We start from the raw sequence: 25,160 nt of genomic DNA, 5'->3' as shown, positions 1-25,160 counted from the left end.
TGATCATACTGAGCATGCAAACATGGACAGTGGCAACGCAAACTACCTGATGGTCCATCAGAAGAAGACACGGATATCTCACTGTTTGAGTGACTGAAACCAGGACTGACATGAATAACTTGTCAGGAACCTAGGAAAAAAAGCACAAAACACTCGCCAGGAACAGTGGGGACATTTGGCACGATCTACTGCTAAAGGACCAGGGTCGTGTGACTCCGTCCCAGGGCTGTACAGCAAGAACCGAACCCTCAGAGGCTCCATTTCTGCTGTTTAACAGGTTTGAACTTAGGGTTCCTCTTCCATACCACAAAACTGAACACACAGTGCTTTTGGGAAGCCAAAATAAAATAAAATCTCACCTCTAAAAGACGACTGGATCTACACTAGGGGCAGCTCAAAAATATTTTTTAAACCATGAGTGCTGTCATATACCAGAGTGCTGCACCAAGACAAAGTTTCCGTTTTCCCACACGAGAGAAGAGGATAAGAACAGTTGTATTTTGGGGCTTCTATATTATTTGGGTTTTTCATCTAATATGGTGACATCTGGAGCTACATTTTACAAATGTCCAGAGGAAAAAGTTAAAAAAAAAACAAAAAAACCCCACACATATACAAAGTGCATGCATATAAGGTATTATTATTACACAAGGGCAGCAACGCGTCACGGTGGCTCAAGCTCCCTTACTGCATGATTTATAATATAATATTCCACGCGATTCCACGTCCTTATCAAGAAATTTTCAATAAAACATGTCAAAGAGGTTCTCCGCATCTCTTAACCTCAGGAATGAAGCTTTCCTAGTCACAAAGACCGAACAGCAAGAGCCCGTGTCCGCCAAGCTAATTAGAGTGCAAGAAAAACCTCTTTTATAGCTGGCTCGCCAAGCTGATAACACGTAAGTTAGAACTTGTATAAGGCATGATAAACTCTGTCCTTTCTAGAAAGAAGTGCACTTCTAACACAACTTACTGTAAACAGAAATCAAGGTAGAGCGGCTTATAATCAGAGGCAGCTCCATAATGGACTTGTTGAGTAGCGACGTTTCCTTGATCGCTTGGCACACGCTGAAGAATGATGCTGCTGTGCTTAAAGCAGATAAGGTTCAATACTAACACACGGAACAAAGTGTGGGGATTTGGACTGCATTAAGCCAGAATTTACAAACACGAACCTGAAATGTTTGACAGACATGGAAAGAAGAAGCAAGAGGAAAACCCTGCGCGTAAGTTAGGGGCAGGATCCTGGGCTGGAAACATTGTTTTAACTCGGTTGCGTGGCGTCACAGAGGGGAAATTCACTTTAGCAACCACCTTTGGAGAAAACCACTCATCCCAAATCAGTTAAAAAAAATAAATAAATAAAAATCAGTGGCTAAAAGTGATGTCCGAAAGATCCATTCATATCGGACAGAAAAACTGAAGGATTAGTATCCAACAGTTTGACTCCCGCGCGCTGCCCAGGCTCTGCCCCCCGGCGAGGAGCTGACACGAGCGGATAAGACATCTCCATCAGGAGCCTGCTCCGCAGCGCTCCTCGCAAGCAGACGGAGCAGCTCTATAGCCAAACGCACCGTGACTCCTGGTTTATACATGAGCATCTGGGGCGCTTCCCGACGGGACGCGGCGCACAACGCGCTCAAACCTAGCCACTGCCCCCCCCCGCGACTAAAGGGTCTGATACATAATTTGGCGGTAAAAGCCCCTCGGCTGCACTGAAAAGCAGCAAGGCGTGAGGGGTCAAGCATTTCCGCGGGATTTATATTTAACAAACGGCGCGCTGCCTGCGGAGGAATGTCTCTATTGAGCTGCTGCCGAACGATTTTCAGGCAGGAGGAGCTGGCAGACGGTGCACATTGAACAGCAGGCAACTTCTTGGTCTTGGCCAAGATGAGTCCGAATGTAACGTTGGCGTTCATAAAACAACCCTTCTTACTGCCTTAAGAAACAAAACATCTACGTAGTTAGAGCTACATAATTTCCTGCTAATACACATTCTGATCTGAGGATAATGTGCAGTATCTCCATTTTTCTGTGAATCCTACAAAAGGACTCTAATACCTCAGACCCATTTAATCAACATCTTATGCAGACAGTGAATAGACAATTGAAATATAAGTACTGTCATCCATATCCCCTTTGGGAAAGTGACACAGTAAGCATTATATCATTCCATTAGCCCACCCTTTGATGTGGGTTTTATTCTCATTAAACTGTGTTTTAGCCTCAAGGTTTCTCCCCCCTCCTCTCTATGACGTGGCCATGCCAGAAAGAGAAAAAGAAAGAAAAATACCCTGCTGTTCAAAACGCCAAGGACTACATTTTTACAAGCAATTGTACAAGTCAAAAATATCAAGCTGCCTTTTTTAATTTCTTGTATAACAAATACAGGCAATTACAGCTTCTGGAAAACATGGGAGGAAAAAAGGAAGCCTGAAGGGTGGTGGTGGGGACAGAACACATTTTCTTGTTTTCAAATAATAAAGGTTGCATACAAGCAGGATAAAAGTTGCTTGAAAAGGCTGCTGTGGTGGTGTCTGCTTTGAATTGTGCCCTGTTTAAACAAGAGGAAAGCCTCCCACTGCAAAAAGAAACATTTTTATCATGCAAAAGATCTCAGGGCAGTCCCTTTAAAATGAGGTATTTTCTAAACAAAATATTGGAATGTTTCCCTGCAGGGAACGAGCATCTGATCTCTTAAAAATGATTATTTGGGAAGAACTGTAGATTTATGGAGTTTTTGTTTTATTTGCTTTAACTTAAATACAATGAAACCTATCTGAAATGACCACCCAAGGGACCAGACCAGTCAGCTAAGTAGAGGCTGATCTTTAAATGGGAACCAAAGTTGTACCGAAGCCCTTGGGGAGATTTTAAACTTCTGGCTTAAACCACCAGATTGGCTAAAAGCTGAATGCAAGTTTCAGCATAAGCTCAGGACATGGATTTCCTCACTTACATCAGGGTAACTCCACTGACATCCGTAGGAGACACATTCCTGATTTACATTAGTGTTAGCCAGCAAAGAATTAAGCTAATTATACTGAGTTATCAACAGCGATTACAGGAGAAGATTTTTTGTAAAGCACTCACACTTTTCCAGCGGGGACTAGTTTTGCTACACTTGCAGTAGCCGCAGGGCTAGTACCAGCAACCGTGTCTGGAGAGCTCGAATAAATACAGAAAGCCCAACACACTGCAGTTTTCTACCAGTTTATGAATCTCCAAGTTATATATTTGCAATTGTTCATAAATAGAAGCCAATCAGTGAGTGAGATTACTAGCTTAGAAGCTCTTTTTGGTTGGATTCTTCAAGACCTTGGTTTATAGTTTAACCTAAAAGTCAACACTTCACTCATACATGCCCACAAGTAGGAAAAGCATGACACAGTTTTCATTAATTGCAATAACAACTTACAGTGGCCACCAGAACTAGGAAGTTCATATTTCATGCACATGCACTCCATGTGCTTTGCTAAGTGAGGAGATTAATAGGATTCCAGGGAAAAGATTTTCCAAACAACTTTAAGATTTCTTCCTTTGGAAACCTCCAAGGCATTAGCAGTGTTATGACTTCTTCCAAGTTAAGAGACTTAAACTTCTTAAATGCACAAGGAAAAGCGAGCTTGAGAGTGCAAATACTCTGCATAAGGAGAATGCAGTTATATTCCATAGCACATATTGGAGGTTATGCACATATTGGAGGTTTTTAAGACCAGACTGGACAAAGCCCTGATGATCTCATCGCTTCCCCTGCTTTGAGCAGGTTGGACTGGGGATCTCCTGAGGTCCCTCCAACCCCAACTATCTTCTGACACCGCATGTGCAATGCTTCCTGGCCCTGTGTGCAGACCTGACGCTAAACCTGCGGCAAACTGAGGACAAGCGTGCCCAAAGCCACGGGCAGTAAGACCTGATGCAGACACCAGTGGCTACTTGCAAAATCCTGTGGGACCACAACTGGGACCATGGTCGCGAATGAGTCAGTTATTTAGAAAATGCTGTTTGATGACCGAGATGGAACTCCCCCCATCTTTTTTTTGATGAAAAGCTATTCCTGTACAACTATTAAGTTTTTATGAGTGCTTAGCACAGCAAATCCAGCAGCACTGCAAGTTCATAAAAACAGCTGCTTTTTAACAAGAGCGTATGCAGTTCTGTGTGGAAGGGCGGTCAAGACTGTCGCTTTCGACAATATAATGGATCGGGACACTTGTCATTCGAGAGGCTAAACTAACTCAGCTGCTGCTGCTAATACTCGAGATTTATTAAAATTAATCTGCAGGAAAATTAAATCCATTACTTAAGAAAGCAAGGGATAAATCATACGCAACAGGAAACTAGGAAAGGCTGCTGCCATTTCGGTCAAATCAAACGCGGTGCGAGCGCATCCAAATTTTGCTTGTCAACAACAAAAAACAATTCGTAGCAGGCAAACCAGCATCAGCTGCTGCTAAAAGGCAAAACGCAAACAACGTTCCACGAGTTTAACACTGCGACCAAAGCATGAAAAGCATTTTAAGTTGTTTGTATTTCCAAACAAGACTTGAGGGGTCAGGGGAGGGGGGAGGACGTGTGGGCAGGCTGCGATGATGGATGGCGTTTAGCGGCATGCTGCGTTTGGTTCCCCTCTTGTTATTTTTGCAACAGGATGTCTCTGATTACTCTCTGAATAGAGAATAAGAACGGTTACGTCTCATTGCTCAAAGGGAAATATTTTTTCCCCAGGCCCTACAAATTAAATAGGACGTTGTAAAGCAAGCAGTCAATGAGCTATCGGGTGCTGTTTGTCACAGACCTAGCGACAGCGTCAGCGCACCACTGGCAGTGGTTTTGGGGCTAGCAAAAAAGGGGCACATACTCTTTTGCTACATACAGCAGCTCTGCAGAGTCCTCCTGTGTCACTGCATGTTTGGTTTGCCTGGTGTCATGGCCAGACCAAGGGGGGCATACTGAGCCTCCAGACAGCTATTTCAGCCAAGAAAGTTGATCCAATACAGAGAGGACTTCACAAAGGATGGGAGATGATTGTTTTTCCAAATCCCATCCTTCTAGAGATCTTTGCAGAACTGGCTCATGAGTCGTACGGCACTATCTGGCATACTGGCCAGGCTAACGTTGCCTAATTTAAACACTTCAAGCGTGACGAGTAAAATAGTGATCATCTTTACTGCTGATCGAGCCTCAGAGACTACGACCACATGCACGCTTCGCAGCGCAAGCCCTGTCTGGATGCGTTTCCCTTCGACAGATATTGAGTTCCTCTCTGAAGCCAAAGAAAATGGTCAAGTTCTCAGAAACCTGTCGAAAAGGCTCCGTTGTGGGAACTCTGGAACCACATGAACAACGTATAGGTAAAACAAACACAAATGCGTTGCCAAGATGGATTTTGTTTCATTTTCTCCAAGCAAAGGCTTCAGACAGAAAGGATGGGGAGAAACATTAAAACCGAGTCCAGTTAAAACTGACCGCTTCTCTTAAGCCTAACTCGGGGCTGGAACTCCAAGTGGAGGCCGCAAATTGAAACATGTGGGAACAATTTCACGACTACAGCATAGCGTTGCCTAATGAGACAATTCTGTCCAGGAGACTACCCAAAACAGAGGCGCAGGCTCACGTAGGCACCGACTGGCTCCGTGGCACCACGGGCTCCTCACTGAGGGATACCACTTGGATTCTAGCCCAAGCTCAAAGCATCAAAAAATTGTCTTGAATATGCAACAACCTCTTAGAAAAAGTCGCTGGTCGCAGGGCAGTTGCTCAGCAGGCAGAAGGTCACAAGAAAGCCATCAGCTTATCTGGCAGCCACCACCAAAAATCTTTCCAAGGAGGTGCAGGAAGCCAAGACTACGGTGTTTCACACTGCAGAGGGAATCTCAAGCTCAGAACTGAATCATACTAAACCTGGTATGACCCTGCCACCTATACTGTAACACACCTATACTTTCTGTAATGAAAAACTTATGCCAAAAAAAAAAAAGAAAAGAAAAAAGGAAAAATAAAGGAAATATCAATATGTTTATGCAAAATGGAAATGAAGGTGGATCTTAAATGATGCCTATTTCGCACCGCATACTACAGGTGTTACAATACACAGAATTAAAAAAGCATCAGAAATTTTATTATATGAAGCAGTTGGAGAGGGGAAAATTTCAAACCTCAAATGTCAAACAAATTTTGGGCAAGAACTCGGTACATACCCAAAATTTTCTGGATGCTTTCCCCGAGCTAAGATACCAGCCTCTTACATATCATTTATCCTTCTCTGACTAGTCTGTTTTTGACTAGTTTTTAGCACAACCACTTAAGAGTTTTATTTAATCAGCAAGAAATGAAAGAGTTCAAATAACACCGGGGAATATGCGGCAAAATATAACAAGGTTAGATCCCTTGCACTGGGTTATTCCCCTCTGGCACACCGCAAAAGAAATAACCCCGGCCAAGGTCTGCGTGTTCAAAAGCCTACAGGGAATTAGGCCAGCATTATTCAAGGTAAGTGACACTTTAAAGAACTCTAAATTAGCTGTTGACAGTCAGGTAGATAGATTGATGAGCGATTACCCAAGGTCCCCAAAATTACCATTTTGTGGTGAAAGCAAATATGAAAGGGGGAAGTAAGAAAATACGTTAAATATGGTTTTGCCAATCTGCGATGCATTCAGTTGACAGTGAAGTTCATGTAAGGACGCTGGAAACTTATTAAAAAGATTGCTTTCTGTAAATCAAAAGTTGTCAAAAAGTTTCTGAGCTGTATTTCGGACTCCAAGCAATGCTACTAGACGACAATAATAATAATAATAATAATAAACAGCATCTCCCTCCAACACCCTTCTTCCTAAAAGGCTGGAACGGAGGAAGCCAGGGTTCCTTTTTCGAGTGCTAAAGGAGAAACAGGAGGGCAGAGGTGCAGCTCCCCTGAACTGTTACAATCAAGCAATTAAAACAGACTTACTGTATGCACAACAGACGTCCTCCCTACAGTGGTCCCTAAAATATGTTTTTAAGTAAAATTAACTGAACTCAGGAATCTGTAATTAGCGCCATCTCAGCGAACAAATCAGAACAAGTTCATTGAAGCACTCTATTTACAATGAGACTGAATTTACCCCCGGGGTTCACTTTACTATTTTGTCTCAATTTTCTTGTAATTTCATCCATCACATTTTTTTTTTCCAGTCCTCCAAAGGTGATGGATAAAACACAGAAATAAATAGGACCAACTGTTCACAGAAGCCTAAGGGAAAACATAATTTTGTTATAAATAATCCTTGGCACAAATCATAGAAATGCAATACTAAAATTGTTTGTTGAATCATTTATGAATTGGGCCTTCAGTTTTAGTTTGCAAATAAGTTATAGTTTTTGTTGATGTTCTTTTTCATTTTGTTTTTTTAGCTGGAAACAAGCCTTTGAGAAACTGAACTGATATACAATCCAGAAATCAGAGTGACTGAGGGATTTTTTTTTAAGGGAAACCTTATGTTACTCCTGGGCGGTTTCTTTAATTTACATATGGGATGATGAGAAGCTAAATGATAAATTTTAAAACTATGTTCTTAACATGCCACCATTTTCAGTTTTCATTCCAGCTTTATAATAAACATGTAGAAAAGGCAAAGAAAACACGGTGTCTTACCAAACAGCCAAAAGAGAAGACTGATGGTCTGTTTAGGTGATTTTTTACAGGACATCTGTAGGACAATTTATAAAACTGTAAAGGAAATGAGCTCCAAATTCTTTTCTCAGGAAATTAAAATGAATATATGTGATCTAACAGATAAACGGTTGTAATAAAAAGTTTTACTAAATGATCCTGAATTCGTTCTAAGATGTGAAATGTTGAAGCTTTACTGTTACAAGCTAATGCAAAAGTCCAGTGGACTATAACCACTCGCTACCACGTGGTGCCTGCAGTTTTGTTACCCACGCAGAAACGCATGGCACGAGTGGTACCTTTGCTCTCCCGAGCAATTCTGTATTTTAGAGGACAACTGATAAGGCAAACTTCTCACATAACGGTCATAAACATCAAGAAATATCAGAGCACAGAGAGATGCATTTCTTTCAGAGCCTTTTGTCTATAAATTGCTCTTCTGCCTCATCTGAAGGAGAAAGAGAGAGAAAGGGAAGCCTGGAGACACATAAAAGGAACATTAAGACTCACTTTTCATTAGCTGGAGCAGGTGTGCAGAGCCTTACCTGATCTGTCCTCGCACCAGTGGTCTGTTTTTTGTCCTGTTCATATTGGAGTCAAAGGGAACCTCAAAGAACTGAAAGAAAAGAAAGGGAAGAATGGAAATGAAAGGCTGCCGACACGTGCCACGCGTGCCATGTACTGTCTGCATCTGCAGGTGCTTTTCTTCTCTACTTCTGAAGGTTCAGAAACACAGCTAAAATGGCAAACTCCTTTTACCGAGCTTGGAGAGTCTCTGTTAATACTTTTGGCATCCCCTTAGAAAGGAAATCACCTGGAGGACAAAAATAGTTTGTCCAAGTCCCCCAAGGTTAAGCATGTGAAGCAGAGCTTGATTCCAGACTTTGTTCTTGACATGTTTGACACAGCTTTTATACATATGCAATTATGCGTATATATATATACACACACACATATATACACATACAGCTCTGCCCCCAGTTTTATATTAATACAAACAGACCTTGTAATGTTGTGCTTCTGGTATTCAAAAGACGAATGCTATACATTTTTTCAAGATCATCTAACTTCTGAGAACCCATAACCCACCCAAAAATCAATCAACTCTTGTAAAATGCTACTGAAACTGCTCTGAGCATCTAGCTCTAACAGCAGGGAATGAACGCACCATATGGTGTTATTTAATGTCACAACCCAAATTGACTTTAAACACCGCCTATGGGAAAATTTAGGCAGCACTATCATCATGCTATGAATTCCTTTAGGCTTTTGCATTATCTTTTTTTTTGCAGAATGTTCCTGGAAAAGCTGAATGCAGTTTTCCATACAGAAAACAGTAAAAACATTAAGCTTTACATGTGCAAAATAATAATAAAAATAATAAAAAGCATCTAGAAAGGGCATTATGTATTTACAGAAAGAGTATTTTCTGTTGAAGCTACGTCTGAGGTTTTAAGGTAGGATCCAAATTACACTGAATATGTAGGAAAAGTAGCTAACAAACCATAATTTCAAACAATCGGACTGATAATATCCTGAGTATCATTGAATGGTAGATAGATTTATAAGGTGCCTATATGATAAAACCTATATGATTTCAGCAAGCTAATGTATCCTTTTACACAATGGAAGACAAATTTAACAAACATCCTGATTTACAGTGCCACATTACTGGCCTTGCTACCTAATGGGGCTGCCATGCCCATTGCAAAGTGAAAATGTTCGCTGAAATCCGTGCAAAACCCAAATATCCACGGATTTTGTTTTTAATTTATGCATTGCAAAATTCCAAGCATTTCAAACATTTATCTTTTCAGCCACACAAAAATTATTGCCATGAATAAACAACGGGACTGTAATAAATCTAAACACAAGCATTTCTGTACAAGCAGCACCAGAGGAATAAAATTCATTCGAGTTCAGCGCTACACAAATGCTACTAGACTACGCGACCTTCCTAAATAGCCAACAGCCACAATGATGCAAGTCAGATCAAGCAAAGAGGAGGAGGGGAAAAGATGAACTGCTTGAAGAGAGACTTGGGGAAAGGATCCAAAAAGTTCTTTGAGGAGACGAGCAGAGACAGACTTTTCCAAACACAGAACATACAGAGTTGAAAAGACAGCGAACAGGGACATCAGGAGCACAAGCAGTACATGGTAAACCAGAAAAGATTGTTGGGACAGAACAGCCTTTGCCTGTATAACCTTTTGGGGTGTAGAGAGAGAGAAAAGCATGAGCAGAATGCAGAGCATCCCATTAATGCACCCAAGGGGCAGCTGGAGGCCACCTAAATACACCTGAGCTAATTCGAAACCACCCCCTTTGCACGTGGCTGGGCACGTAGGGCGGTCGGGAGGGTACTATCCTCCTGCCAAGGTCCACGCCGTTGTTGGTGTAATGACAGACTCCCTCGCCAGGTAACTGAGAGCCAGCTCTCGTGTGGCTAAACACCTCCGTTTATACGTCTGATGCTAAATGTTTACAACTTTTCTTTAACAGCTTTAACCACAGTGTAGATATTCCTCTTGTTCCCTTCTCCCCCAAGCCAGAACCCAACCACAGCTCCTCCACCTCTACCACCAACCGACATCCCGCTCCAACACCCACCCACCCACCTGCTGCTTCGCCTGGCCATAGCCCTAGCTCCTACGTCCCGAGACACGAGTGGGGACAGGCTGGCTTTCTGCAGCACATGCCGTGAGCAGAAGACGGTGAACGACCCGCAGACGATGCTCTGCAAGGCAGAAAACTAATGTTAACAAGCTGCTGAGCTCTAACTAACCAGTTGACTGACAGTAACACCTATAGACAAAGGTTTCTACCTTGCAGATCCAGGGAAGGAAGGTTCTTTTACAGGCGTACAGAGATCACAGAAACCACCTCTGCTGTCTCCTACTTTGAAGCAATTAGTGTAAAACAATTTGGGAACCTCTGCTGTTGCTCCAAAGTATTGCAGGCACAGCACGGATGAGACACCCACGGATCATCCTGCCTGACACAGCCCACAGCATCCGCCAGTCGTGGTGACATTTTTAACCACGGACGCCTACCCTGAATTACTTACTCCTGACGGTTTTATCCATTCCCAAGAATCAGGTTGTAAGAAAATCCTGCATGTTTAAGAGTGGGAGTGCGTATGTGTGCGCACGCGCTCGAGCACGCACACTGAATTTTCTCTGTTTAAACAAAACTTGCTAACACTATGCTCTAAAGGCAACAAATCTGGCAGTGGGAATCACCTTCGTGTTCTGCCATCCTTGGGAAACCGTCCAAATCTGGTAAAGGAATAAGATTTATGCAGGCGGCAGGGAAAAGAGCAGACAAGACGCAAGGGGCAGCAGCAGGGGCAGCGGCAGGAGCAGCGGCAGCGGAGGGGGAAGCCTGCGACGAGCTGACCGTCGCTCCCCGCTGAAGCCAGGACCCCCGAAGCCACGCTCCGCCGCCAGCGGCCAGCAGTTGCCAAACCCCTGGGAAAGGGGATGCCTCATCCCCCTCTGGTGGCTGGCCAACACAAATCAGCAGGCAATTCCTGGTCGTCTTTTCCCGCAGCTGAATATTGCAGTCCCGAGTGTCTACGACACATCTGCAGACTAGCACGGTCCAGCACGCAGGGATTTCTGTGCTTTGCCGGGCTGCTTTACAAGCTGCAAAGCTAAAGGCTCAGAAGTTAAGAAACACAGAAGTGTGGGAATGCAAATGATCAGTGCAGCTTCTAATTACCAGGTCACACACAATTTGCTACGATTTCTTGCCTCCGTCTGTGCTCGGGACCGGACTGGGGGCTATGCAGCGATTAGACGTTTTGTTCTTGGTAAACCTGCTGCAAAAAGCTGCAAAACTTTTGTACCGATTTCCAGCTCCTACCCACTTCGAAAGCCTTCTGGCTTTATCATCTGCAGTGCCGAAGCCAAGTCTTTAGGCTGCTTAGCCAATGCCTCGTGTGAGCCAGAAAGGACTCCAGGAAGAAAAAGGACTGTTTTATAGGTCTTTCACTTTGTGACAGTATTAGGCAAGGGAAGCAAAGCCCGGATCCATCCATGGGGCAGGAACTGCACAGGCAGCTACGAACCGAGCGCCGGGAGCTTCCTCCGAAGCCAGAGCTTGGCTTGGCATTGCTACGACGTTGTCGTTCAAGCGTTGGGGCTTCGGTGTACGGCATCGCGGCAAGCACCTCGGCTCCGAAAAGAGCGAGCGCCCCACTCGGGTCTGACGCCAGCGATTGCTTCTGACAGCTCAGCGTTTTGCTAATGGTTTGTTTCACTGTTACATTTCAGAGACAATTACGCTAAATGAAGAAAAAATTTCAGTTGACATCAGAGTGGTAGAGCAATCCAAGGGAAAATTCTACAGAGCTGAAGTCTTTTCCTTCTCCTGAAAATATTTTGGCTATGTTCTTCTTTTTTTCTTTTTTTTAAGACCCAATTTTGCCTTTATTTATGTTTGTAAAAATCTGATTGCTGTCAGCTTGCTTCCAGTATAAATTTGCGCACATGAGGAGATCCTCGCTCTTAAATACTTAAAGCTGGCTAAAGGTAGTCAGTGTGCAATGGATATAATCAAAATAATGCATCGGTTTTAAATTCAATGCATCTCAAATATAAAATGACTGAAAGGAACGGTTGGACACAACACTTTTGAAAGAATTGAAACTTATGCAGTTGAGTTATTGGCATAATCTGCCAATACTATAATCAGTGTATGAAATATTTGCATATATTTACTATACCGTTGTTAACCCCTGAATATAATATGTATTCTGAACAGGAAACTTCTCCGCTGGGTTAAGCAGTCAAACAATGTCAGCCTCTGTATTATACAGACACGGCTGCTAACGAAATTAAGATTACTGTATGACTGAAATCTGAACTTCCTTGCTTTTTTTTTTTTAAAACCCAAACGACAATCTGAATAATCTATTACTGTCAACTGCATGCAACTAAATTACATATCTGATTGAACTACAGTAAAGAAAAACCCTTTTATTTGCAATGCCCCAGATTCTTTTACTGAGCTAGTTGCAATTACATGTCAGCAAGATGCCATTTATCAAACTTTTCACATTTTATTCCCAGATGTTTAGCAAAATTCTCTCTCCACTTGAAATTATTTTCCCCTGATATTCTAGAAAAAAAGAAAAAGAAAAAAATGTGCATCTCAAATATCATTCCATAGGAACGAAAGAGTGAACTCAAACATATTATCTCATGCCAGGCCAGCACAGCACTGCCTGTTTTAGCAAACAGTAAATTCAGTAAGATGAATCCTGGATAAATAAATATTTTAGCAGCTCTCAAGAGGCTTTTTCCTCAGGAAGTCTGAAGGCATCAGTTGAGCTGAACGAGGCAGCATATTATCTTCCCTAGGCATTTGGGAAGCTAGCCGTCAGAAGGACGGACAGAGGGTTAAACCTACAGCATCTAAAAGCCCCGAGTGTCAAAACTCGGCCGTGGCTTTCCTAAGCCCCTAACCGAAAGCGTAATCGCTATGCATTGACATTTAAAACACAACGTTGGGGAAGAAAAATAAATCAGGTCAGCTAGTACTTTGTGGTTTATGTCTCTGGCAGCCTGATCAGACTCTGTGCAGAGCTCTCATCTAGTTAACATACAGTAATTACACTTTAAACATCTAACCGTTCTTAGAATAACTGTTGCATTACTGCTTACAGTTACTTACAATCGTACTTTTTTTTCCCTCAACTTCTTCAGCTTGGTTTCTTTTTTTGTTTGTTAGTTTTCGGCGGAAACGTTAAAGATTGTTTCATTTCTCCAAGCTTATCCCCTGGCAATAGCAGCTAAGCATGAGCCCACCTAAGGGCTCCCAGGGTGCCAGAGCCTTTAGCTGTTGGGGAGGCAGCTCATTCCTCCGTGCTTCCCTGGGCCGCGGGAGCGGCGGCATCCTTTCCCCCTAAAGGTGTGAAATCCTTCCACCGGAGAAACTAGCCAGACAACTGCAAGGCAAGTAAAAGCATCCAAAGCTGGGAGAAGATGATAGCGACTTCCTCCCCCTCTTTTTTTCAGAATTGCACCTATAAAAGTGAGTATACTCCGTAGCACGTGTCCTTGTCCGAGAGGGTACAGACGTAGGACAGCTTAGAGGAACAGAGCTTAGGCAACGTATTACCGTATAAAATAACCACAGACACAACATAAGGCATTTGGAACTAAACTCCTGGCAGGTTTTCCCATCAAGTTTTTTGTCATGCCAATTTTGGGGAAAAAAGGGGAGACAGAGAATGGAAGAAGTGATGCATCCCTTAAAAAAAAAAAAATGCTGTGCGCAGCGAACGCAGAAGGCAGCTAATCATTCAGGCTTACTCGGACACACACATGCTTTACTGCGACACACATATATTAATAATTTTATATAGACTAAGCCAAGATTCCCCAGACATCATCTTGCAGATGCATGTGGTATTACGTTACACTGGAAATTCAGGGACTCCCATACACGGTCTACCTGCAGCATGGGACACTCTCGCTCTTGCCGTATCATCATGGAGGACTTGCTTTCTAGTTAAATACAGACACCACCCATTAAGCTTTCAAATAAAGCAGCCTGACTATTTGCAGTTAATGAGGCCAGTGTGAGTGGATGGAAAACCTTGAACAGGGGCCGTGTTTGCCTTCTGTGATCATTTCTGAGGGAATAATTTTAACTCCCAAATTGCGACAGCGCAATACCTTTATTCCTGCTAACGCAGGAACACAAACAGAGCACTTGCGGAGGAACAACATGTCACACCGTTTATCAGAGGGATCACCCGCACTTACGCTAGTAAACTTTCTTCACGTCCCGCTTTGGATTTAGAAGGTAACAAACACCAGCCTGGACGCCGTCCAGGGCCAGCTCTAATCTGCGACACATGGTGGAAACAGCAGCAGGCTGAAATAGGCAACTGGGTTTCCACGTATTGACATAACATTTTACTCTAATGCTAAACACATATTTACATCAGGACCGATAATCCCGTAAGTCTAAAGGCAGAACATAACCCCTGCTATTAAAAGACAATTTAATTCGGGGCGACTTGGAGATCTTCTCATTGCAAAAACAACTCCTGCAGGCAAGCGGAGCTCAGAGCGCTGGTCGGCAGCGGCCTCCCCGGAGGAGGCACCGCCACAGTCAACAAGAAGACCCAAGCAGAAGCTCCTATTTAAGGCACAAAAAGTTCAGCCTGATCCTCGGGAGTCAAAATTACGTGCTCTGGTGTCGCACCCCAGATCTGCAGGGTTTACAGCCTGCAAACCACTTACAGCCAAATCGCAATTAAAAAGTAGCAGATCAAGTTTCCGTGTAAGCAGGTGGGCTTAGAGTCATCCCACTCAACTTTAGAGACTTAACTATGGCGCCTAAGCGAGGCGTGGTTTTGCCCTTGGCTCCCTGTATATTTAACACTGAGAAATAACATCTGAACAGCCCTGAAGTGTTGAAGCGAGCAGAACTGCCCTGTGGACACGTTTCTTTCTCTCCAAAGCCTCAGGGTCCCGCACCAAACTTGGGAGCTGGAGACAAGCTGGAGCGCCAGGTGAGAGCCAAGCTACGGGGCTGGATTATCAGTGGCAGCCAAAGCCTGCCCTCACCTAAAATTTCTCGTTACAAACCCAAGCAAACATTTTTAAAACAACGTAAATAGTTACCTGTATAACGACTCTCAACTTCAGCACTTCACCGAATGCCTGAAGCTAGGGGTGAAACTGGGACACGTTGGGCAAGTCTTGCATACGCTTGCTCTTCTTGAATTAGATGCTTTTGGGGTTCGGTCATTTCCCCTGTGCTATAGGAAGCTCCGATCCTGTTTGGTTTTGCTGGTGTTGGCCAAGAACAACAGTTAACCAGAAATTTTATCGGAACACCCTGGGCCAGGTGGAGACCACAGTGGCAGGTTGGCAGAGCACAGTTTGGATATGTGGCCACTGACCTGCACCCTCCACCTGGAAAACCCTTGCAGCAGGCCTATGGGGCCTCTCAACTGATCAAATTTGAGTACTAGCCCTTTCACAAAGTTTCTCAATTTTCTCATGTATTCAAAGGAAATTTGCTGTAATGAAAACTGCAAATGTATCAGGCTACAAAGACACCCGTTCCTTCCTTTACGAGTTCTCTTCCCCTCTGTATGATCTACTTACTTCTTCTCTGCGTGTTTTAATGATTTATCTTATATTGTGATAAAGTAATATGTAATCACATAAAAGGAAAGCAAAAACATAGCATATAATTTATGGTAAATAAGATCAAAGTCAAGATTATTAGTACAGTTTTTCTTCTGGTTTCCTTTCAATCACTTTTATATGAAAACAACAAAGAATAATTAAAGTACATTACAAAGGTCTTTTTATTCAATTGTACACAGATGTGATTAAAAAAAAAAGTGAAGGGAAGGATTTTCAAAAGCACTCATGGACTGATCTAACACTATTCTCACTGAAGTCAATGGCAGTTTGACTTCAATGAGAGCACGGACAGACCAATACTGAGTGATTCTGAAAATCCCACCCTAATTGTACAAACAAGGGAAGGCTTTAGAGATTGCTGGCTTGGAGATTGTATATTTGAGAATCATAAAGGGCACACAGCACCTGTTTGTCTTCAAGATATGAAAATAAAGCAAGGCAAATATTTTAAGGATTAGAAATGGCTTTTTTCTTTTTCTTTTTTAAAGGCAGTATCTGAAAACCCTCTGGCTCTGCAGTTCTCAGGCTAGCTACAGAACTGCTTTAACATTTTCCATTTCAAAAGAAGATTCCAATTAAAAACAAGATTGATGCAAGCCTGAACAATGTTACTTACTGATAGAAAAGGGTAGCTAAACCGAAAACTGTCATGTCCCAGAAAACCAGAGAAAGACCTCGTAGGTAAAGCAGCTGCCATGAATTGGTTTTTTTCTTTTTCTTTTTTTTTGTTTAAAAGCTCCCACTAAAACCACATTCTTCTTATTAGCCAGTGTTTAGAATCCCATTGCTGTGTGTACAGTGAAGAGGGGAGGAGGTTATTACTTAGAAAATGTTGAGATCTGTCACGTCAGAAAGATATTTGCAGGACTGAGAATGCAAAAATTCACAGTCTTCAATTAACCCTTTACCTGTCCCGTAAGATTAACGACGTGTAGTGCAGGCTCAGCTTTTACACGTTCAAGAAAGGACATTTTGCTGCTTCCCTGACCGCTTACAACCCTAGGACTTTCTAAGGATTCTCCGAGACATCCACTGCCCCAAAATCTAAGACTTTTTTTTATGTTTTTCACTCAGCTTCAATACTAAGTACGCTTAACCTGGGAACAGTCCCAGGATCCCGTGGCACACCAGGGACTTGTTTCACTCTCCACCTAGATTGCTCTTTATACAGCGACTGCACCAGCCACACAGCTCTGAAACAAAACGAAACCCCAAACACGTTCCAACTGCTTCCAGAAGGGCAATACAAAGTACTCAGGTAGCCTGATCCAAAACACTTTTGCTGGACAGACCACCAAAACAAGTACAGACATTAAACTCTTGCAGCCTGATGCATCACCGCTTTGGCCAAACCATATCCTTTGGTGATAGCAGAAGTGCCAGCACACAGAGTTGGAGAAGCGCATGACTATGTTAACACTTAGGAGCTTCAAAGTGACACACCACCACCACCACGACCTCATTACCACCACTCCGTCTTCGGGGCCAGCCATGATGGTGAAGGATTGAGCCGATGCAAGTGTGATGGACGCGTCCTGAAAGCCGAAGCCAGTAACTCCTGAAGACAGGCCACCGAAGCGCTCAGGTAAAAATAACGAGGGTGTGTGTCTCTCCACACTGCAATGTGCAGGGCATTAATGAAGTAGGAAAAGATAATTAAGGACTACATTTGGTCTTTAGCTGTATTAATAACTTTGAAAGAAATAATGGGGAGTTTGCATGGAACGATGTACTTCTACGTGCAAATTTTTTCTCATTTTCCTCTTAGAACAAACATCGCCAGCACCAACACTCCCAGAAACGAAGCCTCTTCCATCTTGCTGCTCTCAAAGCACGAGACGTCTGGGATGTGAAATGAGGGAAACCATGTAAAGCTCCTGCTTCAGTAAGCAGGAGACAGGCTCCCCGGAGCAGGGGAAACACTGAGGAGCCTGGCTCTTCCCATAGAAAAATACATTGTGTTAAGATGATGTAACAAAAATAACAGCTGAAAACCAGACCCTCATTTTTTAAACTGTTCAATCTTGAAAACGGCTGACACCACGAGCCACCTAAGTAGCATGTTCCTGCGGCCTTAGAGAGGTCAGCTACAGCTCCCAGCAAAAATGTAAATCCGGTGGGGCAGACAGACTCTTACCTGACATAAACCACCTCGGAGAAGTCATAGGAACTTTCAGGGGAAGAAATTCCGCTTTCTGGCCAGCTGCCAAAGACTTCTCATAATATTAAATATTTACCACCAAGCCCTTTGTGTTTAGTACACAGCTAATGTGCCCACAAGCAAACGCTCCATACTTCAAGTCTTCCTCCAGCACCCACTTTAAGGAGGGACATGGCATTGTGGCTTGACCATCCACACACTTGGGCTCCTTGAACCATAGGGAGCAACTTCCAACGCTGCAGGACCCGTCGCACCAAATTGCTTGCCAGCCTCTTGCTTTGGACATGGACTTTGTCACCATTGTGCTCCTCCTCTTCACCTTGAGATGCAAAGTGCTGCAACGCATTTCACAGGTGGGAGCACCCAGATTAGGTAAACACCTCATCCCCTTCCCTTGTGCTGACGCGAGCAACTGCAGCCATAGAAAGACCTGTTCTGGCCAAAAAATAATCTTTTGTATTTTCTCTTGGATCTTTTCTGTCTGGATCATTATCTGTTTCACTGGATCAGCTCATCCTGCACATGAGAACAGGAAAGGGAACAGGTGAAGCTGTGATTCGGCTCCCTCCATGTAAGGGTCAACATAGCTGAGCTGGTGCCCCAGGTATCCCCAGCCGGTGGGGACTGCGCAGAAGCAGCAACGCAACAGCATGTCTATCCAGTTTGGCCTTAAACTGCCCTCGCCATGTAGACTCATGCGAAGAAGGTAGCAAAGCTGCATTTGTCTCTATACATTGTGTTTCCCTGGAATAACGAGGGAAATCTTAGCTTATACATACATAATTCAAACTTTCAACATTTGAACTTTGATCACCCCCAAATCAGTTGCCTACCCATGCAGAATTTTAACAGTTTTTTAATGATGTCAAATGCAGAGGTACAAACTTTCCACTACTCAAGGTATTTTATTCTAATATATTTTAGGAAAAACTATTAGAGTTGAAAAGAAAATAATACCACATTTATGACTACAAAAATATACTCTGAATCACTTTGCAAAGCCATTTTCTCAAAGAGATTGCTTTGCATTAAATCACATTTATCAGGAGGCCAGAATGCCATAAGTGCAATGTATAATTTGGAAAACAAACAAAACTTCAAATAACAGTCTCTTTGCTGAAGATAGGAATTGCACAAGGTCAGTATCTGGTTTAAGTTACTATATGTCCTAAAATACATGAGGCCAGGTCCTCTGGACACCATGCAGCTGCTTTGAGCAGTACTGCAGATAAAATCCGATACTGAAGATGGCTTAGACAAATTCCTGCGGTGGAATAAAGTTGTTACTCGGGAACTCTTGGGGAAGGATTTGTGCTGCCGAACACAAGCGCTCGAGTTAAGCAGGAGATCTAAAGTCCACCGGGAGACACAGGTCTCCACACGGCGGTTCAGAGCAGTAGGAGGCAGGAGCTTAAGGAGCTTGAATGAGATTCAAGGCCCTTATTTCTACTAACCACAGGGGGGTCCTGAGCTCCTAGTTTTAGCTAGGATGGTTGCAAAAGGGGTAGGTGACTCGACGGCCCTCTATAATATCACCGCCAGTCCTCTTAGCGCTGTTCTTCCCCTTACAAGACAGACCAGAGTGGCACCCTACACAGAGCAGCAGGCTCTCCTCCTTTCCGCTACAGAGAAGTTGCTTAGTTGCCTACACATTATCTACTTACTCAAAATACCTTTTAATTTCGGGAATATAAAATGAACAGGTTTTGCTGAAGTTACTGACACCTGTGAGAAAATAATTTGCTGTAGCCCCTCCATATTTGGCAAAAGAAAAATCTTTGGTCCTTTTTAGCCTAAATACCTCAAGTTCACAAACAAGAAAAAAAAAACGAGGTACCCAATCTGGGAACGCTGTAATACAACCAAAAAAACGCCGAAGCGTAAACAAGGGTGTAAAACAGAACCAACATCTACTAGCACGCCTCAGCACGGTAATACTGCCTGACTGTCCTAGGACGGATACACTGGACTTACCAGCAGCTCTAACCTCGTAATGTTAATAAAACTGTTCTACAAGATCTATTCCTTCAAAATATTTGAGAGTGGATTATCATTAAGAGGTTCGAGTCACATTTTTACATATGGCATATTGAGGGAATCTACTGAAGCTATAGTAGAGAGTTTACGAGTGTCCCCTTTACAATAAAAATTTAAACCACTTTTTCCTGTTGTTCAGATGTCTGGAAAAAAGCGCAAGAAACACCTGCAAGGGGGTTCACAATTTAAACTAAACTGCGGCAAGAGAACATTCTCCTGGTGCTTTACTCCACCATGCAACTCTCAGTGCGGAGAAAAGCCTAAATCCCTGTATTCTGAAAAGCTTTAAATGTTGAAAGATGATATCAAAGGCACCTTGATGAGTGCAATATTGTAGCTTCATTTTGTGACACTGGTTTTGCTTTTCATAATAGCTTGACAATAAAGCAAATCTAGCCAAATAACTTTTCTCTCTCCTATCTGTAGAGAACTTAACAGAAAACTATCAATTTTGTAATAATATATATTTTTTCTTATTAATTTCACAGACCACAAGGGAAAGCTGCATCTCTGCTGTGGAATTTAATAAAATGGTTACAAAACCTCCAAAAAGTCTACAGCTAAGGATATATGATATAAGTCTATGAACACTGGGTTTCAACCAAAGGTCCGCACTCTGCATGGAAGAGGTTTGTGAAAGGTGATCAAGACAAGCAAGTTATATATGCTGTGTTCCAGGCTACATACGCGCCACTTAAATGCATTCCCTCCTCCTTTGGAAAGCTATCATGGCTCTGCTAATTCAAAGACATAGAAAAGGAGTTCACAGAACTATATAAAATTTCTATTCTTGCCAAATACAGTAACAAGGTACAGACAAAAGATATCTAAGATATATTTAATCAATTAGCAACAACTTTGCAGGCAAAGTCTAGTAGCCATGTACTTCTTTTCTTTTTCATAAATATAATGCACAAACTGGGACCATTACATGAGGTTCAGCATCATTACGCTCTTCTTAGTCAAAGGCCGGACGACGATCCTATATACTCAGAAGTCGAGCTACAAGGACATCTCAATCCAATAAAGAGGTCTCACCTTTTTTTCCCCTTCGTTAAGACTGAAAGTGAAGCACCAGTCTGGCAAAGCCTCGTTAGAAAGCACAAACACCCAAACCTGTTGTAGGGGCATCACACCATCCATCTTTCTAAAGCTGTCAAGAAATGTTTGTCATTCCAGTGCTGCTCGCATCTCCCAAACGCTAAGATAACACACCCATCAATCTCAGCTGGAGTTAAAAGAGGAGTTGAAAAATAAATAGTTTTGAGTCGTGTTGCTAAGAGAAATTCCACACACTATTAATTTTAGCTTGGAAACCAATTAAGACACCAAATCAGCATTACCTCCCCCCACTTTTAAGGTATAATGACCTCCACTTGTGTAAATTTATTTATTTTATAACAGTGATCCTTACAAATGCTTTAGAAGTTTAAACAACGGTAGTTTTGGTCCTGACTTTTGGGAATAGGAATTTTTTTTGCCAAAAGGAGGCCAAAGATATGAACAAAATAACATGATTCTTTTTATTTTAGTAGGTCATTCTTAAAAAAAAAAACAAAGAGGACAGCAATAATGAAAAAATCTAGTATAGGCACCGATATGAAGAACAAACTAGTACTTTCCACTCAAAATCTATTAGCACGGAACAACTTGCCTTCAAAAAGTTAACCTAAATGGAGCAAAACTAAGTCAGACAACTTATATTTCCAGATTAAACTGTCCTGCATTGATTTGCTGATATTTCCAATTTTGCACTGCTGGGCCCGGAGCAGCACGTGAGCACTGGTCTGCAAACAGGGCTGGGACGCTCTTCTCCCCTTCCATCCAGCCAGCTCTGCCTCCTGCTCGTGAGGGCCACCATCAGCAGCACGTCCCTACGGCATGGCACCACCAAGAAAGCCCTTCGTGGCTGCCGTCCGCCCTTAATCGTTGCATGGGAATGGGCAAAACTCTACAATGCTTCTATAAAAAGGATAAAAAAAAGAAAAAGAAAGCGCTGCCCCCTCAGAACGCCGCGAGGCTTCGGCCCGAATCCCGGAGTTCACGTGATGGATATTATCTCAAAATAGAAATGAACTTGCCAGATCTTTTTAATATTGACATGGAAATGCCGCTCTTGTCGGCTTTGTCTTTCAGGTGCCTCAAATGTCACATGTGTTTGCTAAGTGCTAGTCCAATATGAAGTTTCCTGAGCATCTATGAAAAAAAAAAAAAAGAAAAAGAAAAAAAAGAAAAAAAAGTAACCCTGCACCTCAGTGGCCTAATTTCTCCTAGTGATGTCTGAGTCTGTTGGGGAGACTATTTCAAATGCTTTGCCGTCTGTGAGGGCACAGGGATCTGGCAGCCTTGACTTAAACACGTGCAAGGTACTAGTTTATTAGCGCCCAAGAAACGCTAAAGGTCTCAGCAAAGCTGCACCGTTGGAACTAGCTTTTTATTCCACCACAGCAAGGAAAAAAAAAGCATCTGGACTCAACAGAAGAGTTGACCGAGGGTCTGGATACAAGGGGATCAAGCCAGATGCTGCTTTGCGGAAATGTTTGCCGTTGTTTTCATTTTCCATGAAACCAAAACCAGAAACATTAGAAGTCTTTTTGTGATAACAGAGCTGCATTGCGGTATCTAATCTTGGATCAAAAGTTGAATGACTTTGCCCAGGGAAGTAGGAATATATGTGCGAGAAGAAGACAGACCGGAAGTCCAACAACAAGGTCCTGCTAGTTAGGACAGTTCTTCATTGCCAGCAAGTATGAGTTAAAGCCAAGAATTTAATTTGCTTCTCTCAGAGCCCAGGTTAGAATATGATTTCACCCCCTCACTCCACCTTCTCTAAGAACAGACATTGAATAAATAAATAAATAGGTAGATAGATAAATAAATAAATAGCTATGAGGTACCCTCGAGAGGACCTGATGCTCCACAACGTTCAAAGGCTGCTCCTGCAGAAACTGCAGACTCTGGAGGACGTAGGAGCCTTCACTGCTGTATCCAGAGGGAGCAGATGGGGCATCTGTGCAAGTGCAGAAGGCATCTGGCAATACAGCTCTGTCAAAGGTACTGATAAAGGGTGTATTTGCTGATATGATTTGTAGTTCCTTCAGAAAATCAGTGATTCTGGCAAAAGCGCTTCCTCTTTCATTACAAACAGTCCACACTAGAACTTCATGCTGATGTTGCAAAACATCACAGCTTTAGATGACGTTACCACACCAGCAAAACAGGGAACCGACCAAGCCTCATCTCAGCTTGAAAGGATCAAAATTTGTTAAATGAGTATTGCAGCTTATTGGGTCTGAAGGTACTCCTGTGCAAGGGAACCCTTCACTAAATTCACACCTTCTGTTTATTCACAAACTAAATCCATCAGTTGAAGGGCATTAAACCTTTCTGTGGGCAGACCCTCAGCTGCAGGAGCTGCCAAGAACGTAAGATCAAACTGCAGCTAAACCAGATGCTGTAACATTTCTATCACAAAAGAATTCTCTTGAAACATCTGCTTTGGGACCAAATTTCAAACTCTTCTCTTCAGAGAGGAAGGAACGTGCGTATATATTTGAGGAACACTAACTTCTCAGTTCCAAAAATGAGTTTGCAACAAAAAGTTTTTATTCCAAAATGAAAGAACCCATACAAGACATTCCTGAAGAACAGCAATTCTGCTTTAAAATTCACATCCTACTAAAATACAAATGAATTTCCTTAGGTAGCCAAGTCCTTAAATGTATACCTCTATTTAATTATGCTTCAGGTCCTGTGTAGACCAGACACAAGATGCACTTAAGTGATAATCATTAAACATGAAGTGGTGAAATGAATTGCAATGTTTAGCAATACTTCTTATGAAGTAAGATTTACAGAGGAAACATGAAATAAAACTAAAAAAAGCACGTGGTTACCAGGTCTGCATGTTGTACTGAATAAAAAAATGGATGGATACAAAAATAGCCATTAAAAATTATGAATAGACAGGCATAGGCACCTCACCAAAATTTCTCCTACAGAAGCTAAACACTCAGCCCACCTATTTCATGCATGCAATAGGAGTACTAAAATTAGAACAAAATCTAATTACAAGTCATTTAAACACTGAATACATCATGAAAATAATTTGCAGAATTGTGCTATTTAATAAACACAATCTTCTGGTTAGCTCTACAGTTTAGCACTTGTTCAAACTAAATAGCAGGGTGGAAAGTTTAGGTAGAACTCATAGTTTCATTATGTAAAAACAAAAAACCCCCACAATTTTGCAAAGCAATCATCTGTTCATGGCCGCAGAAATGACAAGAGCAAAATATTGTGTTCCCAGCAGGAAAAAGAAAAAAAAAACAAAAACACAGAACAGAACAACTGCAATCAGGAAAAAACAATCTTTGAATGCAAGTGCCTATTTTCCAGCAAAATGCAGTTAGGCATCAACCTCCTTCACGCACCTTGGCTATTTCTATCTAAACATACACTCATACCGTATTTTCTATACTAAAACACAAAACAGGTTTGGAGGATTGCTCATATGGCTTATAAGCTCTTCATTTACACACAAGCACATGCATTTACTATATAAATATTTATAGTTTGGCAGTTCATTCTCCAAATCGGCATGGGTTTTCTCTGTTGGGCTCAGCCAGTGATATTTCCTCTAACTTTCCACATTTCCAGATGCTTCGCTCGCACAGCGTGATGGAGAACAGTTGTGCCTATTAGCAGACAAGCTGCTGACAACTAAGTCGAGCTTCTAAAAGCTGGCAGAGAGAGAATCTGGCCCCAGGATCTGATAAATTAAACGAGAAGAGGCATGGTGGCCTACCAACACAGAAAAGACGGAAGAAAATCTATAGTCAAGCCCTGAGTCTTCCCTTAGGGTGTTTCTCATCTCAGTCCAGAGTACTCTGATCCAGTCAAGGAAAAAACTGGACTTATTCAACCAGTCTGCTGACTGGCACCGGTTGCTTTTTAATGCCTATAGCCGCCTTGGAGAAAGGAAAGAGAACGTTGCTATATTCTTAAATGATACAGCTATAGTCTCTTAAAGGAATCAACTACAGATATATTTCCAAAAGGGTTGTTTTTGCTGTTTAATTAATTGCTTAAAATATGATAAAGATGGATAAAAAAAATATGTTATTTTATT

At 42.4% G+C, this 25,160-nt stretch overlaps 1 protein-coding gene across 1 annotated transcript in view; it reads right to left on the bottom strand.

The window, feature by feature from the left end:
• The window catches only part of COX10 (cytochrome c oxidase assembly factor heme A:farnesyltransferase COX10), a 107,550-nt gene that overhangs the window by 27,132 nt on the left and 55,258 nt on the right, over positions 1-25,160 (bottom strand). The window contains exon 5 of the mRNA XM_067308377.1: positions 8,200-8,270. Coding sequence (XP_067164478.1) covers positions 8,200-8,270 — 71 coding nt within the window. The remainder of the gene's footprint in view (positions 1-8,199; positions 8,271-25,160) is intronic.

The sequence above is a fragment of the Apteryx mantelli genome, chromosome 19 (assembly GCF_036417845.1).
Source record: "Apteryx mantelli isolate bAptMan1 chromosome 19, bAptMan1.hap1, whole genome shotgun sequence".
NCBI classification, from domain to species: Eukaryota; Metazoa; Chordata; class Aves; order Apterygiformes; family Apterygidae; genus Apteryx; species Apteryx mantelli.
This window is presented reverse-complemented; position numbering and strand designations above follow the sequence as displayed.